Source organism: Natrix helvetica (genome assembly GCF_964273705.1).
Source record: "Natrix helvetica genome assembly, chromosome: 5".
Classification (NCBI taxonomy): domain Eukaryota; kingdom Metazoa; phylum Chordata; class Lepidosauria; order Squamata; family Natricidae; genus Natrix; species Natrix helvetica.
Window position 1 is genome coordinate 105,529,690 of NC_138551.1, and position 17,499 is coordinate 105,547,188.

The 17,499-nt window shown below is 48.0% G+C and overlaps 1 protein-coding gene across 4 annotated transcripts in view; it reads right to left on the minus strand.

Moving 5' to 3' along the window:
- Window positions 1–17,499, minus strand: part of CCSER2 (coiled-coil serine rich protein 2) — a 44,496-nt gene that overhangs the window by 14,187 nt on the left and 12,810 nt on the right. For all 4 annotated transcript variants that reach the window (XM_081954520.1, XM_081954518.1, XM_081954519.1 and 1 more), the window contains exons 5-9: window positions 16,291–16,453; window positions 15,104–15,293; window positions 9,720–9,803; window positions 2,403–2,489; window positions 1,473–1,571 (exon numbers count right to left, since the gene is read on the minus strand). In XM_081954520.1, coding sequence (XP_081810646.1) covers window positions 1,473–1,571; window positions 2,403–2,489; window positions 9,720–9,803; window positions 15,104–15,293; window positions 16,291–16,453 — 623 coding nt within the window. The remainder of the gene's footprint in view (window positions 1–1,472; window positions 1,572–2,402; window positions 2,490–9,719; window positions 9,804–15,103; window positions 15,294–16,290; window positions 16,454–17,499) is intronic.

The following is a 17,499-nucleotide window of genomic DNA, read 5'->3' on the forward strand; positions in this document are numbered from 1 at the left end:
CATTTGTAAAAAAATCTAACTTTCAACATACTGTATGCATTATGTTTTAATTTTAAAAAATAGCATTGACTTACTACTGCACTGACATTTGCTATCCTGGCAATTTATGTAATATCCACTTCATTTAAATCTTCAGTAAATTATCTCTATGTGCACTTTATAGATTGTCTATATCTTACATAAAAGTGCAATTACTAAAAATTAAAACTGGAGTAGGACTTTATAGTATAATATAGTATTTTTTTTTAAATTCCAGAACTGCAAAAGAAACTTAATACTAGAAGTAGTGATTTTAAAGGGTCAAGAAATTAATGTTGTCAAAGAAATGTATGTTCCCATTACATTACAAAAGAGTATGTTAAATCTGACTTTGTTATGAGGTATATTCAGAAGTGCCTCCAGTTTTTTCAGACATCATTTTTCCCCACTATTTTCCATGTAGACTAATCCACAAAATCCAGTATTAATGAAATCTAGGAGATATAATAGCTGCTTTTTGAATGCGTACCTAAAATATGAAGAATGAGGCAAGTCTAGAATTCTAAGCCTTAAAGACTATAAATGTTTTTAATAAAGATTATAAAAAAAGAAGTGATAGTGAAAATGTCATTATAAAGTGTACACGTTAGAGCAGGGGTGTCAAACTGGATTTCTTCTGACAGCCATATCAGCACTGTAGTTCTTCTCCGCGGGCTGGCAGGGGGGAGGGGGGGCATGGCGGGGAAGGGGGGGAGATGGGACAGAAACCTCCTGCAGCACCCTACCGGCCAAAACGCCCTCCCCCCTCATTTTTGTCCTCTATGGCCTCCGGCAACACTCTGCTGGCCGATGGGGGGCTGAAAACAGCCCCCCCCCCCGCACGGCCTCTTTTCGGCCTCCCGGGCCTCCAGCAGGCACTCTGCCAGCTAAAAACCAGCAGAGGCATCTCAGGTTGGTTCTTTGATATTTCCAGGCTGTCCCCGCAGGCCGGATCCAGCCCCCGGGCCTTGACACCCCTACATTGGAGCAATGATGGACTGTGGATAGTTGTCGACTTAAGACCACAATCAGAATGTCCATGTCTAAGCAAGGCGGTTGTTAATTGAATCACATCCAACTTTACAGGTTTTTTGCCAAGCGAATCCCTGGAATTGTTGGGCGTATCAGACAACCGTTAAGCAAACCAGTTGAGGTCACACACAGTGATCGTATGATCCAGGGACGCTACAACCGTCATAAATACAGGCCAGTGGCCACGTGCCCTCATCCTGATCATGTGGCCATGGGAATGCTGCGATGGCCACAAGTGTGGGGACCGACTGGTCGGCCACAGGTCACTTTTTGATCTTTGAACAGTCCTTAAATGAATGGTTTTAAGTCGAGGACTACCTCTATATTGAGGTATGATGCCGAATAATGCAACTGAAAGTAAAACACCAAGAAAATATATAGAGCGTAAGGAAACATCTCTATGCAAGCAGTAAATGACTCACCGCATTTCTTCTCCAGGAGGTTTGGGTGAATTTGTCAGCAAAGCCACACGTGGTCACTTCAGGCACCTTGCTGGCTTTGTGGCAGCCACACCTAACAGCCTTCATGCAGAGGGAAGAGAGAAAACTCGGTGAGGACCAAGAACAGCCACAAAGAGGCTACCTCACAGGGGGATCCAGAGCCAGCTTCAGTCAAGAGGCAGTGCAGATACAAATTCAAATTAAACAGGTCCACTAAGAGTAGACCAAAAACATCACACAGCCTTCCCGAGAGCCTTCCTGAGAGAAAATTTACCGTATTTTTTGCTCCATAAGACGCTTCTGACCATAACAGACACCTAGGTTTAGAGGAGGAAAACAAAAAGAAAAAGAAAATCTGCTTCCCAGCATCCGTCTGGTATTCATCTGGCTAGCGTCCTTGCAGCAAACAGCAAACAGCCTGGTGTGCTTCAGAACGTTATCGCAGCCCCAGCATGTAGCTCATCAGGGCTCCGCTTCATTGTGCCCACCCCCAGTCAGCTGAGCGATGACTAAATCCTGGCCTCCTGTAGCCCCACCGATCAGCGGGCTGGCTGACCGGAAACACTGCCATTGCTGCCTCCTCTGTGTCTGCTGCCTCCGCTGGGGAACGCTGGATTCTTCACTGCTGAGCAGCTGATCGGCAGTTGGATCAGCCTCCCGGAATATCGCTAATCAGCTGTTCCAGGCAATGGGGATCACTGCCACCGTTCACTGCTGCTGCCTGTCATCCATATTTGCTGGATAGGCGCACAGACATTTTCACACACTTTTGGAAGGAAAAAAAGTGTGTCTTATAGAGCGAAAAATCTGGTAAGTGCTTCTTTCCTAAAACCTTCATATAGCTCAGGGGCACAACCATTTTCTGCCATTATTATGATCACATTTCTTTTCATATGCGGCGTGATTACTTACAAGTCGACGTTCAAGCTCCTGGATAGTCTCGTCTTTCTTTTTTAAATTGTCTTTCAGCCGTGTGATCTCGCTCAATAATTCATCAATCTAGCATAAATTAAATAAGGTATTAATGTGTTTTGAGAAATATTATGTCTAATTATCTGCTGCGGAAGGAAAAAATATGGCTTTGAAACCAGGTCTGAATAATGGATTTCACATTACCAAATGTTTAAGAATGATACAAATTCCAGGTATTATTGGTATCTATATCCTCATATTTCTCTTATTTATTAAATTTGTTTTCCATCCATCTCGCTGGGAGACCTCAGCAATTACATCAGTGAATACATTCAATAAATAAATAACATTTGCCTAAGACAGATATGTATATTTTTGTACCCAGACACAGGGATTTGTTTAGGAGGAGAAATAATGTTAAAAAGACTGGAAACCTTATTACTTTTCTGATACTTGCCATTCACAAAATAACTGCTATGTGTAGTGAACATTCTGCCAGTGTTACCATCATTCAGGCAGTCCATATATTACCAAACTTACATAAAAATAAAGTTATGCCATTTTTGTGGATGCCATATCTATAACTACACATTAAATGACCATTGGCTTACCTGAAGGGTCCTTTTCTGTACACCGCGGGAGAGTCCAAGCAATGGGTTAATTCAGTCTGCTTGCCCTTAGGACTGAGGAACTATTTTTCCTTTAGCCACACCTCCTCCTGGTGTGATCAATCCCCCAGAATTCTTAGAAGGAGTCAGTTCGTGCGGACGGAGCAAAGCGTCCAAGATAATGTACTGTTGACACGAAGAACCCGAATCCCGGCCTTGAGAGCCAGGGTGGGTTGGACTCTCCCGCGGTGTACAGAAAAGGACCCTTCAGGTAAGCCAATGGTCATTTTCCTGTACACCGCTTGGAGAGTCCAAGCAATGGGACATACCCAAGTTATTGTCCATCTGGGTGGGCAGAAGAAGGCTCCCGGGATTCGGTCTCTGACACAACCGCCTGGAGCACATGCCTGCCGAAGGACGCCTCAGCCGAGGTGAAAATGTCCAATTTATAGTGTCGCACAAAAGGAGAAGGAGAGGACCACGTAGCGGCCCTGCAGATGTCCAGGATCGAGGCCTGGGTGGCCCAGGCCGCGGAGGTAGCAGCACTTCGTGTGGAGTGTGCGGTGATGCCGCGCGGAACGGCTTTGGATTGACTTTCATAGGCTGTCGCAATGCAGGCACGAAGCCACCTGCCAATCGTGGAGGAAGAGACCTTCTTCCCTAGGGAACCAGGCTGGAAGGAGAGGAAAAGAGCCTCTGACTTCCTGAACTCCGCAGTACGAGCAATGTAAACCTTCAGGGCCCTCCTGACATCAAGATTGTGCCAGGAGCGCTCTCTGGGATGCGACGGATGAGGACAAAAATTTGGCAACACAATGTCTTGCGCTCTATGGAACCATGAGTTTACTTTGGGGGTAAAGGTCGGGTCCAGCCTCAAAATGACCCTGTCAGGGTGGATGACGCACAGGTCCTGGCGAACAGAAAGAGCCGCCAGCTCCGAAATCCGGCGAGCTGACGTGATGGCAATCAAGAAGGCCATCTTCAGCGTCAGGAATCGAAGAGAAGTAGTGCGTAGAGGTTCGAATGGAGGGCCGGAGAGGGCCCGCAGGACCACGGACAGCTGCCAAGTGGGGTAGCGATGAACGGTGGGAGGGCGAAGGTTAGAGGCACCTTTGAGGAAGAGGCGCACCTTCGGGATTTTGCTGAGAGGCAAAAGATGGTCGCCCGACCAGACGGTGGACAAGGCCGCCACTTGGCGTCGAAGGGTGTTCGGGGCCAGGCCCTTGTTGAGTCCCGCTTGAAGAAGGTCAAGGACTCTGGAAACAGGCGCGGTCGTCGGCTCGATGAGCAGCTCCTCACACCACTTTGCGAAGGCGGCCCAGGACGCATCATAAATCCTGGTGGTTGAAGGGCGTCTCGCCGCCTGAATGGTGTTCACTACCTCTTCTGACAGGCCTTGGCCTTTCAGTTGGTCCCCCTCAAGTGCCAGATGGCCAACTGGAGCCCTGGGGCTCTGGATGAACCACGGCCCCCTGGCTGAGGGAGATCTGGTCTGGAGGGATGCGCCACGGAGGAGACACCGACAGGTGGACAAGGTCGGCGAACCACGACCTGCGGGGCCAGTGCGGGGCCACGAGGAGGACTTCCGCTCCCTCTGCGATGACTTTGGAGATGAATTGAGGAAGGAGAGGCAGGGGAGGGAAGGCATACAGTAGCTCGCGGGGCCACTTGCAACGCAGTACATCTGTCCCCTCCGCCCCCGGGGTGAAGAACCGGGAGTAGAAGCGGTCGAGCTGCTTGTTGTCCCTGGACGCAAACAGGTCTACGGTCGGATTTCCGAATCTGTCGGACATCTGGTGGAACAGGCGAGGGTCCAGTTTCCACTCCGCAGGATCTATGGTTGTCCTGCTCAACCAGTCTGCCTGTGTGTTGTCCACTCCGGAGATGTGGTCGGAGCGGAGAGATTCCAGATGGCGCTCCGCCCAGCGGCCCAGGGACTCCGCCTCTCTCATCAGTGCTCTGGATCTGGTGCCGCCCTGGCGGTTGATGTGGGCCTTGGTGGCCACATTGTCCGTCATCAGAAGTACATGTTGACGATGAATGGACCGGCTGAAATGGCGCAGGGCCAGGCGAGCAGCTCTCAGTTCCAGCAGGTTGATGCTGTAGCTGGTTTCCACTTGGGACCACTTGCCCTGGACAACCAGGGAACCCATGTGGGCTCCCCAGCCGGAGAGGCTGGCGTCTGTGGTGATGATTAACCTCTCGGGCTCCTTGAATAGGTGGCCCTGGAGGATGGCCGGAGACACCCACCAGCGGAGAGACCTCTTCACTTCCGGCGTAACTCGAATCGGCCTGGGAGAGTTGCTCCTGGATGCCCTCTGGTGCGGCAGCAGCAGCCACTGAAGCGCCCTGGAATGCAGGCGGGCCCACGGCACGATGGAAATGCAGGAGATCATTTTTCCCAGCAGCTGCGACAGAAGGACCACTGGAGCCTGCCTCAAGCTCATCACCTTGTGGGTCATGGACCTTAGACCGGCCAACCTGTCTTGGGAGAGGAAAACCCTGCACAAGTTGGTATCTATCACCGCCCCCAGGTGTACAAGACTGTTTGTTGGAGTGAGATGGCTCTTCTCTAGGTTTAGAGTGAAGCCATGATTTTTGAGGGATCTCATAGTGATTTGGAGATCCCGCAATGCCTGCTGCCTGGACGACGACTGGATAAGGATGTCGTCCAGGTAGCACTGGAGCCTTATGGGCCTGCGTCTTAGCTGGGCCGCCACTACCGCCAGCACTTTGGTAAACGTCCGAGGAGCGGACGAGAGGCCGAATGGGAGAGCTTTGTACTGGAAGTGGCGACCTGCATAATAGAAGCGCAGGAACTTTCTGTGCTGAGGACGGATGGGAATGTGGAGGTATGCCTCTTTGAGATCTATAGATGTGAGTAGATCTCCCTGTCGAATCCCCGCCAGAATGGTCTGCAGTGACTGCATCTTGAACCTCCGGTAGGCGATGTGCCTGTTGAGGTTTTTGAGGTCCAAGATGGCTCTCCACCCCCCTGAGTTCTTTGGCACCAGGAAGAGGATGGAGTAAAACCCCCTCCCCTCTTCGCCCTGGGGAACTGGTTCCACGGCCCTGATGTCTAGGAGATGTCTGACTTCCTGGTCCATACGCTCCCTCTTTTGGGGGCAGGATGGGACTGGGCACCGGATGAAGGTCCGGGAGGGGAGGGACAGGAACTCCAGGGAGAGGCCTTCCCTGACTATCTGCAGGACCCAAGCGTCCTCGGTTGTCTGGGCCCAATGGGAGGCAAACAGCTGGAGGCGACCCCCGATGGGCGCCGAGCCCGGGCAGTCACTTTGACTTACGGAACGGCCTGTTGGAGGCCCCACCGCGGTTATACTTGCGGAAGCCGAACTGCTGCCTGCCTCTGTCCCGAAAAGGCGCCCTGTCCTGGGACCTGTCGCCCTGCTGACCGAAGGACCTATTGGAGGGAGAGAAGGAAGAGGCAGAGGTGGAAGGCTCGGAGGCACGAAAGGACTGCCTCCTAGAATAGGGAGCGGTCTTACGTTCCTGCTTCTTGTTTAGAGAAGGGAGGATCTTCCTCTTGTCCTTGGACTCGATGAGGAGAGGATCCAGGGACTCGCCAAATAATTTGGACCCCTTAAAGGGGGCGGAAGCCAGTTTCCACTTGTTTTTCTGGTCCGCTTGCCAATGTCGGAGCCAGATCAGCCGGCGAGAAGTGGTATTAGAGCCGAGTGCCCTGGAGGCGAATTTAGTGGCATTAAGGGATGCGTCAGCGGCATATTGGGAGGCCGCGATTATTTTAGACACGTCCTGGTGGAAGCGGACGTCTCCCGCCGGGAGCTTGGTTAGGAGCTCGCGCAGCCAGATCACAGAAGCCCTATTGAAAAAGGAGGCGGATGAAGAGGCCCTGATGGCCCAGGCAGCCGCCAGGTGGGTCTTGTGGCACGCCTTTTCCGCCTTCTTGTCCTCCGCCTTAAGGCCTTCCAGAAGGTCAGCCGGTAGGGAGGAGTTGGAGGTGAGTGCAGCGATGGGCGGGTCGACAGTGGGAAGGGCCAGAAGGTCCTCCAGCACTGGCTCCATAGTATAAAGCTTCTTATCTACCCCACTGGGAGAGGACTGCGTGGCTGGTTGAGCCCACTGGCGCTGGATTAGGTCGAGAAATAGCCCCGGGACCGGAACCAGCTCCTGTTGGGGTGCTGGGACATCAAACATGACCGCATTGGGATTAGCCGGAGTGGCATCCGCCGCCGGCGTGGCCGGTTTGGGCTTGATCCCCACCCTGGTGGCAGCCTTGACCTTGTGAAGGACAGATTTGAAAAGGCTGGGCTTGAACAGACCCGCAAAGGCGGGCGCTTCAGGGGGAAGGTCCTCGTCGTCCGAGAGACCTAGCACCTCCGGGTCAGGGTCCTCAATGGCGGAGGCCTCACTGACCACCGAGGATTCCAGGGAAGGATGGCGAGCACGCTTGCTTGGAGGGGGAGCTGCCTGATCGGGTTTGGGACCCCTAGGGGCCACTGCAGTGGGACTCTTAAATTTCATGGCCTCCGTGATGCCCTTGGCAATGGCACGGGCCATTAGTTCCTGCATGCGGGGAGATAACTCCTCAGAGTCAGAATCAGGATCTAAGCCCTCCTCTAGGTGGGGGTGAAGCCTCACCCTGCATGTCCTCTATACTAGCATCCCCAGGGGGAGGGGCCTGCTCACAGGCCCAAGAGGGTGCCGGGGAAGCCGGCTCTGCAAATGACCTATTTGGGGATAGGTCCTGGGACTCCACCTCCTCGGCGAGGACCATCTGGAGATCTTCCCGGGAGGGAGGGATTCCTGAGAGGGACTGCTCCCTGTCTGCCTGGCGTCTGGCCTTCTCAAACTGCTTGTCAAGGGCCCGCTGGCGCCTTTCAGCATCCTTGGCCTCAGCCACAGAAGGGGTTCTGGAACGCTGTTTCCCAGAGCTACCCCCACCACTCTTGCCCGCACCCCCACTCCCCGATGAGGAGGAACCCTTGCTAGGGGCCCGAGAGAGGCTCGGCCTAGTATCTTGGGAATCAGGGGGACTGGGCAGGTCCATAGTCAATGACCACACAAGATGGAGCAAGGCTATGACAAGGCAGAAGTTAGAGAGAGAGACTGGTTGCTGCAAGGGGAACAAAACAAAAAGATTTGTCAAAATTGCCATATGCACAGTAATTGAGTCAATACGTATGAAAACATCCCATGCTTAATACCAGTCAGAGGCCCAGGGGTAGGATTGGGGCCTGCACCGAGGCGCAAGGCTCCGCAGGAGAAGCAGGGAGAATGACTAGAAAAAAGCTTTGGCCTGCGCTTACTTAGGCCTCCTCCCTGAGCCGGTATAATGACCGTTGGTATGGCCCAGGAACCAGCACCGCTCGCAAAAATAGGCAAAAAGACGAAGGTGGCGATCCCAGCCTGAGAAACCCTTGCTAGGCCCTGCCACCTCCAGCGGTCTCCTGATAACGAGGCTGATGCAAAATGGCGGCCATGGCTGGGTGCGCTTTTTTTCGCGCCTAAAATGGCCGCCGCAACAGCGTGGGGCTAAGGGAGAGCGAGGAGCGAACGCGCCTCGAATGGCGACGATCGCCCACTCCTCCCTGCGGCAGAGGTCCTCTAGCAGGCCGGGGAACGAAAAAAACTTCGTCTAAAACAACAAACGAGGGGCCTGGGGACGTAGGAACCTCGCCGCTGCAGCCGCGCTGTTTTAAACAACAAGCGGCAGGCCTCCGAAGCCGTCCCATAAGGATCGGCTGAGGGGCACCCCCCACCACCTTCCAGCTTACCTCCTGGCCTTCAAATGTAAATTCTGCTGGAGAAATGCGCAGCGATGAGGATAGAAACGTCTCACAAAGTTGGGGAAATGTTAGGAAATAGAAATAAAACGCAAATAGAGAGTCCAAGCCAAAAAGGATTAATTCAGCTCAGAGCTCTAGCTAATTACGTCCAAAAGGGCTGACTGAGGAAGAATTCTGGGGGATTGAGCACACCAGGAGGAGGTGTGGCTAAAGGAAAAATAGTTCCTCAGTCCTAAGGGCAAGCAGACTGAATTAACCCATTGCTTGGACTCTCCAAGCGGTGTACAGGAAAATATGATCATTTACACAGCACATCCAAAAATGTAGGAAGCGTAACTCAATTTATTCTGCAAAACTGGATTATGCAATACTTTCCAAAATGGAATATTGCGTAAGTTAGGGACTGCCTACGTACAATCTTCATTTAGATCATACCTCAGACATTTACAGTATTATTATTAATCAAATAATTGGACATTTTCCCCACTCAAGTCTATTGAATTACTTGTTTGTGATATTTTTTTATATTCATGTTTAAATCTAACTTTTAAAGGCCTTCTGGTGGTTTCATCTCCCACTTTCACATGTTTAAAAGTATTAATTAGAGAGGTCTGTTGTATTATATATTTTTAAATAATTTTGTTTGCCCATTTATTTTAATTAGTCTCTGTTCCTGTTCTACGTTATTGCCTTAAATGCTTCGTCTCTACGTGGCTCCTTTTAAAATAGTTTTATTTAAGTGCCTAATCTATTTTGGGGACTTAAGATGGTAGTACAAGCATCCCAACCCTCAGAAAAACATACAGCTTGGAATTATTTAAGTAAGACTTATAAATAGTTTAGAACAGACATTAGACTCTATATCTGTGGTCTTTCTGGTGTGGAATCAAACCGCTTCATTATCATGGACAATTCCATTCTACCGTCTCATCTCCAATTACCTTATACGTTGGTTCGGGATCCAGCTCTTCTGGACTTGATGGCACTGGGAGTGTGATGTTGTGTAGTGACATGTTTTCATCGTTCTGCAAAAGAGCAACATTTTTTTGTTGTTGTTTTGGGCATCTAAATCTTACGAAGATATCCAGACTTGGGAAATTAAGGCTTAAAAATCTTAAACTCTAGATGAACAACTTACCATAAACAAAAGGAAAGAGAGTAAATGGATATTTCCATGAAGAATGACCCAGGAATTTCATGTTTTTTCAACTAAAATCAGAGAAACCTTCTTTTCCCAAATTCTCCCATGAGGGACAGATCCTACAGTAAATCCAAACTACAAAACAAGCCAACCAACAAAAAAAGCAATAGGAATCCACAATTTAACACAACTGGCCAGAGCTTCTGTAATGGCCTTTGATATCCTTGCAAGAATTACATTTTCTCTCCCCTCTGCTGACCAAAGCAATGAAATAAAGCAGCCTATTCCAAGACCTTGTCAATTCGGAGGCAGCCTGGAGGAGAGTGCATCCTCACAACCCCTGAGGCTTGCTACCATCACTGGGGGTCATTTCTGGTTGGCTGATTTAGCTTGTCATTATTCCCAGATGCCGTTGCTTCTCCTGGGCTTTTTATACCCACAGCTAGCATGAAAACCCTCTTCTGGGCCTTTAAGGGTTAATGCAGGGATCATTAACTGCAGCCACTCCCACACTTTGGCTTTTGCTAGATGGGCTAATAGAATAGAGCTGGAAGGGACTTTAGAGGTCATCTATTCCAGCCTCTTGCTCAAGCAGGAGAATCTGTACCAGTGACTACCCCTTTTCTCGTCGCATGCCTAAATCGCATGCATGACAGCACATGCACACATGACCCCTCATGCTTCCCTTGCCCCATGCATGCAAACACCCACGCCACGTGCCCCATTTTGGGCCTAATAGGCCTCCCTGAAGCCTCCTGGGACCAAAATTGGGGCATGTGTGTATGTGCTGCGACCACCTACCCTGCATATATGCATGGGTGTCTCCCACATGCGTGGCAGAGACTTGAAAATCAGCTGGCCAGCGGGAGGCACACATGCATGCGCGGTAGAGCTGAGCTGGGCAACAATTCACATGCCCGCCGACAGGGCTCCATGTGCCATGGACATCATGGACCTATCACAGTTCGGCATCACAGACCATCTCAGACAAGTGACTTGTCTTCTTAAAAACCTCCAGTGATGGAGCACCCATAACTTCTGAAGACAAGCCACTCCACTGGTTAATTGTCCTCAGAGTTAGGAAGTTTCTCCTTAACTCCAGGTTGCTTCTCTTTTTGATCAGTTTCCAACCATTGTTTCTTGTCCTGCCCTCTGGTGCTTTGGAGAATAATTTGACACACACGCGCGCACACACACACACACACACACCTCTTCTTTGTGGTAGAGGGCAAATACTGAATTACTACCCTCAAATCCTGAAATACTGCTATCATGTTTTCTTCATAGTTTTCTTTTCTTTAAACTAGCCAGATCCAAGACTGGGTTAAGACTGAGAGCAAGTTAAGACTCTTCTGATAGTTAGATGCTTGTTTTTCGTCTGCCTTGGCAGCTATCTAAACCTATCTTCAAAGGCGCAAAGGCCTGTGCCTATTTTTAAGTATGTAAAGAGCTCTTTGTATTTGATGCTTGCCGAGTGCTTAAAGCAGAGGTGTCCAACCTTGGCAACTTTAAGACCTGTGGACTTCAATTCCCTGAATTCCCCAGCTGGCTGGGGAATTCTGGGAGTTGAAGTCCACAGGTCTTAAAGTTGCTAAAATTGGACACTCCTGGCTTAAAGCCTTGTCTAGGTTACCTGCTATGGGGCTCACTTTCATAACCTCTGCAACAAATAGTCCTCTCCAACCTGACCTCTGGAGGATCTACTCCTTTTGAGGTTTATGAAACTGTTCTGTCCTGAATTCCTGGCTGGATCCTCCAGGAAGCCCCCCCCCCCCCAGCCTCCTTGCACTGCTCTCCTGCTTAATCTCCCTTTGCTTGTCTCTCTTTCCTGAGGGATCCTCCACTCCAAAAGTTAAAGGCCACTAAGACCTCTTTCCTTCTTCTTGAGAAGGCAGTGCCGAGGCACAGCCATGAAGAAAATTCACCTTCGCCCTGCCCTCTCGGGCATCCGCTCCTTCCATTGTCCTAATGACTGATACAACAAACCTTCTTCCTTTTCTGCGGCCTGCCAGGTCTATGAAAAGCTTGGAAAAAGCTACGCTTTGTTTTCGGTCTAAAATATTGGGCAACAACAGAAGAAGAAGAAGAAGAAGGAGGAGGAGGAGGAGGAGGAGGAGGAGGAGGAGGAGGAGGAGGAGGAGGAGGAGGAGGAGGAGGAGGAGGAGGAGGAGGAGGAGAAGGAGAAGGAGAAGGAGAAGGAGAAGAAGAAGAAGAAGAAGAAGAAGAAGAAGAAGAAGAAGAAGAAGAAGAAGAAGAAGAAGAAGAAGAAGAAGAAGCAGCAGCAGCAGCAGCAGCAGCAGCAGCTTGAACTTTGGCATGGGTGGGGTGGGGATACATCCGTACAATTTTTGACTGAATACTTTTATTAAGGAATCAGAAAAGGCAGAGAAATAAGTAAAAGTGGTGTTGCAAACAAAACAAAACAAAACAAAAGACGAGGCCATCCGGGGTGAGTTTAGATCCAGAAGGGATTAAGTTGTGGCTCCTCATCTGTTTTGAAGTCCCATGGCTTTTAGAAACACAATGGTTGGAAGCAGGGGATTGTGTTTCTGCCCATTTTCAAGCAACATGTACACAGATGAGGCAAAAGGTGAAGGGGGCGGCAGAAGATGAAATGGTGAAGTCATTAGCAGTGAACGTGAGTGTCAGACCTGCAAGCCATCTTTTCTTTTTAGGTTTCAGGCCTGCCACCTTTTCTCCGATTCATTTTCTATCATGGGAAAATGGGAGGGGGGATCATATGGAGTTAGATGCTATGTAGCCATAACAAAATTCTTTCTAGAAAGCCAAGGTCATCCTTTGTCTCTGCACCTAACTGGAACTGGATGGGTGGAACTGCCAGCATGGCAGTTGAAGATTGGACCATGGGATGTGCTTGTGGGTATGGGGGGCAAGATCTTGAACTTTCAACTGGGTGGGGAAAACCAGGAAGCTCTCAGATTTGGGTTATCCCAGATGTGCCAACATGGCTCTCTTAATAAATTGGAACTTTGAGCAATACAAACAATACTCTGATTTACTTTTGGATGCTATTTGGTACCCTGATAGAAAACTTGTTAACTACAGCATCTCCAAGAACTTTGAGGAATCGAGTGGAGGATTGGGGGCGGGGGAGGCACTGATCCATACGATCACGAGCATTGGGATACAACTTAGTGACTGAGCAACAACAACACACAAACATTCTAAAATAGAGCTTAAAAAAAAGAGAGGAAATATCTTCAGCATTCTCCCAGGGAGGAAAACGCCAGGGCGGGCCTGGAACAAGGTCTTTGTCTTGGTGTCTACAAAAAGCAGCCCTGGAAGTCACTGCTTAGTCACTGCTCTTAGCCCAATAAGCCAATGTGGAGAAAACCTTTATTTTTTTATTTTAGCAAGAGAAAATCAGCTTCTCAATCTGTATGAAAAACAGTTTGCAAGATGAAATAACTGTGTTTTAAAAAGGGTAGTTTTAAAACTGCCCCCTATGGTTTAAATACCTGTGGTACTGACAGCAACCCATTTCACTGACTTTATTTTTCCTCTATCAGGTTGATATTTAATTATTCATGTATTTTCTGCAGTAACTGGCCGGAATTTGGTCTAGGGAAGCTGCATTTGGAAGCACAAAGGCTGACCTTTGGTATTCAGACAGACTGCATCACTGCTGACATCACAACCTGTTGGTAACAGGCCACATTCCTCTCCCTGGCTGGGGATACAATGTGAGCCATGAATGATTTCATAAGTTTATGTTCCAACTCCAATTAGCATAATCAGCAAGTGGCAACATTAGCTCTGGAGGAAACTAACAGATTTCTATTGCTATGATACTTTAATCCTCTTTTCCAAAAGCATTTGTGACTGCGAGGAACAAGAATGCTGCCTGTCACAGCTACTTTGCAAAGAGAGGACAGTCACACTGGCTTGCTTTAGGTCAGGGCTGTTCAACCATGGCAGCTTAACACTATTCTGACCGAGGCTTCACCAAATCGCCAAGCAGACTCCTTGCCCCAACAAAAACCCTTTTTATTCAAATAATGTGAATTCCTCTAATTCACAACCAGCAAAATCCCGGCAAATGGTCTTTCAAGGATAAATTTACAACCACAGATATTATCAGGCTTGGAGAGCTGCCAGGCATATCTTTCAAGCGCAACACTGTACAAGAAAATACTTGGCAAGGAGTTGAACAAATCTTCACACTAATTAAGCAAACTAATTGTCTCCTGCAAACTCCACTCCCTTTTGGCTCCTCTTTATTCCCTATGAGAAGGGCCTTTCACCGTCCACCTGTGCCTTTACTCCCGAGTCGGCCCTTGTTCCTTAACTGTTCCCTTCTCCTGGCAGCTCTGCGCATGAGCACATGGAGAGCAGGCTCCAGCTGTTCCTCTGCCCCACTGATCTCAGACTCCGAAGGCAGGTGATAACTGGTATACGACTCTGGCCCCCTCTCTGCCTCTCACGCAGAGCCCTCATCATTCCCCAGACTCCAGGACTGGCCCATGTTCCTCCCCAATCTCCTCACTGCCTGAATCTGATGCCAGCTCCACTGGCCACAACAAACATCCGTGGACTTCAACTTCCCGAATTCCCCAGCCAGCTGAATCTCAGGCAGAACGGAATTAAAATTTTGAATTTTAATCAATTAAAAATGCTTGCTATTCAAAGTGATGCTGTGGTTGTCAAAACCCCATCCACTGCAACATCCATGAACCTGAAAACCCAATTCCCAGTGTTTGAGAAAAGACATTCCTCAGACAGGATGACCTTTCACTACCCTCCCCACCCCCACCCCCCAATATCCTGCAGGAATGGAAATATTTATTATTACTGCTGCTGCTGCTGCTGCTGCTGCTACTACTACTACTACTAGAAGGTAGGGATGTTCAAAACATTTCCAAACCTGAAATGCAAATTAGACATCTTCGGGGCACAGGGATGAAGCTTGTATCAGAATACTTTGTACTGTACACAACAGTGCTTGTACACTTGGTACACTTCCAAAATTTGCTCAAAACAGCTATATTGCTCAATGACAGCGCCTTTCACATCCAAAACAAGAGATTTCCAATCAAGATGTTACGATCCAGGACATTAGAGCTTATTACTATTTCAGCAGCCAACTTCAGCGTCTTTAAATATTACATTTTTAGTTTCATAATAGAAAAAGCAAATGACATGTTACCTTTTCTCCTCACTCACCTGATGGAGTATTCTTTTCATTTTTAAGAGTTGGGTTTTCACCGCTGTGCAGTCTTGAACCATATGCCGAAGGGTCATTTCGTCCAATACCACAGTATTTGCTGGGAAACTCCTCAGTGGTGGGTATAAGCCTGATGCCCCGTAGCCTTCGAGATGACTGACAGGGGGAGAATCGACATAGTTGCAACTCCTGAAGCAGAGTTTGGAGGATGTTAGTATAGAGCCTTTGTTTACTAAGTCTCCACAGGTGAAGTGAAGGTCTGTAATTGACTCAAGAGCAACGCAGTGTTCTATCTAGTTGCTCAAGATCGGATGCTCTGAATCCGTCTGGGGCAGTGGAGAGAATCTCCTTTATGGTGGCTTCCCAACTTTCAAGGGTTTTCCTCAAGAGTTTAGCTTGCACCGGTGCCCCTGGTATTTCACCTTTAGATCAAGCCCTGTTTTCCCAGGCACTGAAAAATACATGTACGGTTTTTATTTATTCTGTGACATCTGTTCTGTCCTATTCACATTTTGTGGTTTTGCTTTTAATATGGTTATTCTTGCTCTATGCCTTGTAGGCCATCCGGTTATCTTCACAAGAGTATGGGGAGGATTTTGATATGTACAATTTTGCGCCTTTAGTTTCAGATCTTGCTTTATTTTTGGCGCTTTCACTTCATATTCAGTAACAGTACCTTTTCTCTAAAACTATGGAGTTGGGGGTTTCATTTCTTGAATTTTGAAGGAGGGCACGTCTGACATTAGGTGCAATCTTAAAATATTAGCCTTCACTGATTGATAAATTACACAATATAACCCACTCCCACAGAAAGAGACTCATTTTTGTTTTGGCTATTGCGCGTATATATCAAATGTGAAGGTGAACATTTCACCTTCAACAAGGTTACAATCACTTCGGGGAAGCTTTCAGTTAGAAACAGCCTCATTTCAACTATTTTGCCCTGAGTTTGAAATCTTTTCAGATTAAAGATGAATAGAAAGGAATAGAAAACAGCCATTTCAAGCTCAAGTGGTCTGAGTTAGGGACATTTGAAATTCTCTGGACTGCTGTCTTTTCTTTCTAAGAATCCCTGTGTCCAACTGTAGATTTTTTTAACTCTGGGGGAAAAACCTCTAATGATTAATGGCCGCTGGAGTGATCCCAAACCCCAACCTTCAACCTTTTCCTCTTCGGAGAATCACACCTGTTCAGATCATTTCGGACGTGGGAATAGTGCTCTGTGGGACTAAGATGATAATGATCCTGAGTATTCCACCTCTGGGGGGTTCTCTTCCAGAGTCCCTCTGCTTTCTGCTGTCGAATATTTCTGTCTGGTCGGTCATAACGGTTCATATTGTCATATTCCTCTGTATCAACAATAGAAAACAGAGCAACATTGAGTTAAGCAGAACTAGTATCAACATGAAAACCAAAACAGGTATCACATGGCACTCTTAATTAACTCACAGTTGGCCATCATGAAGTCAAGGAATTGCACATAAATTAGGTCTGGGCATAGAAAAGGAAATTTTATTTCACAACATGATGCTGATCAGAGGCAAGATGTAAATATAAAACACAAGTTTTCTTCTCCACAACACATCAAATGACAGAAATACAAAACTAGTTGTGCTGAAATTTACTGGCTTCCAGTATAGTAAAGCTGCTACTGCAGTTCAATAATTTAAATTATTTCTTTAACTTCCTGAGGAATAAAGAATCAAGCCGTTCCTTTGCTATCTCTCCAAACACAACTTAAAGAAGACAAAAACAGCCTTTATTTTTCACAAGGATTTTCCCCTACACTTACATAATCGATGATGAAACATGATCTTTGGAGAGTTCTATTAATTAAGGAAAGGTTTCAGAACACTCTTTTTACCATGCAACATGAAACTTCTGGGGGGGAAAGCATATCTGTCAGTGCCTCCCGAAACAACAGTCTGATTTCTGACAACTGGGTGAGGCAATTGTTTGAAAACCTTAAAAGCCAAACAAGGCACCAAGAAGTGCAGCCGGGGAAGAAAAGTTTGAAGGAACCCGTTCAGTTTCCCACTTACCTAAAACTGTTTTTCTCCTCATGGCTCAGCCTTGGCTGCGTGGCCCTTTTCCTAGCTGTTGCTCGGCTGCCTACTCGTACAGTTTTGCAGAAGACAGGGACAAAACAGGCCTTCCTTCCTGACTGTTCCCTGCTTGCGTAGACTTGGGAAAGCAGCCCAGTTTGACCCTGTGACTTACAACTCCCGTTCTCCCGAGTTGCATACTTCTTGCCACAGAACAATTGCTATAAATAGAGGGCAAGTTCCATCACAGACTCCAAAAGGGAGTCAGAAAGTTATAAAGCTACGAATTACTTTAGCACTTGCTGGGGTCAATCAGCCTTCGGGCAAGATGTAGTTAACTGCTGAATTCA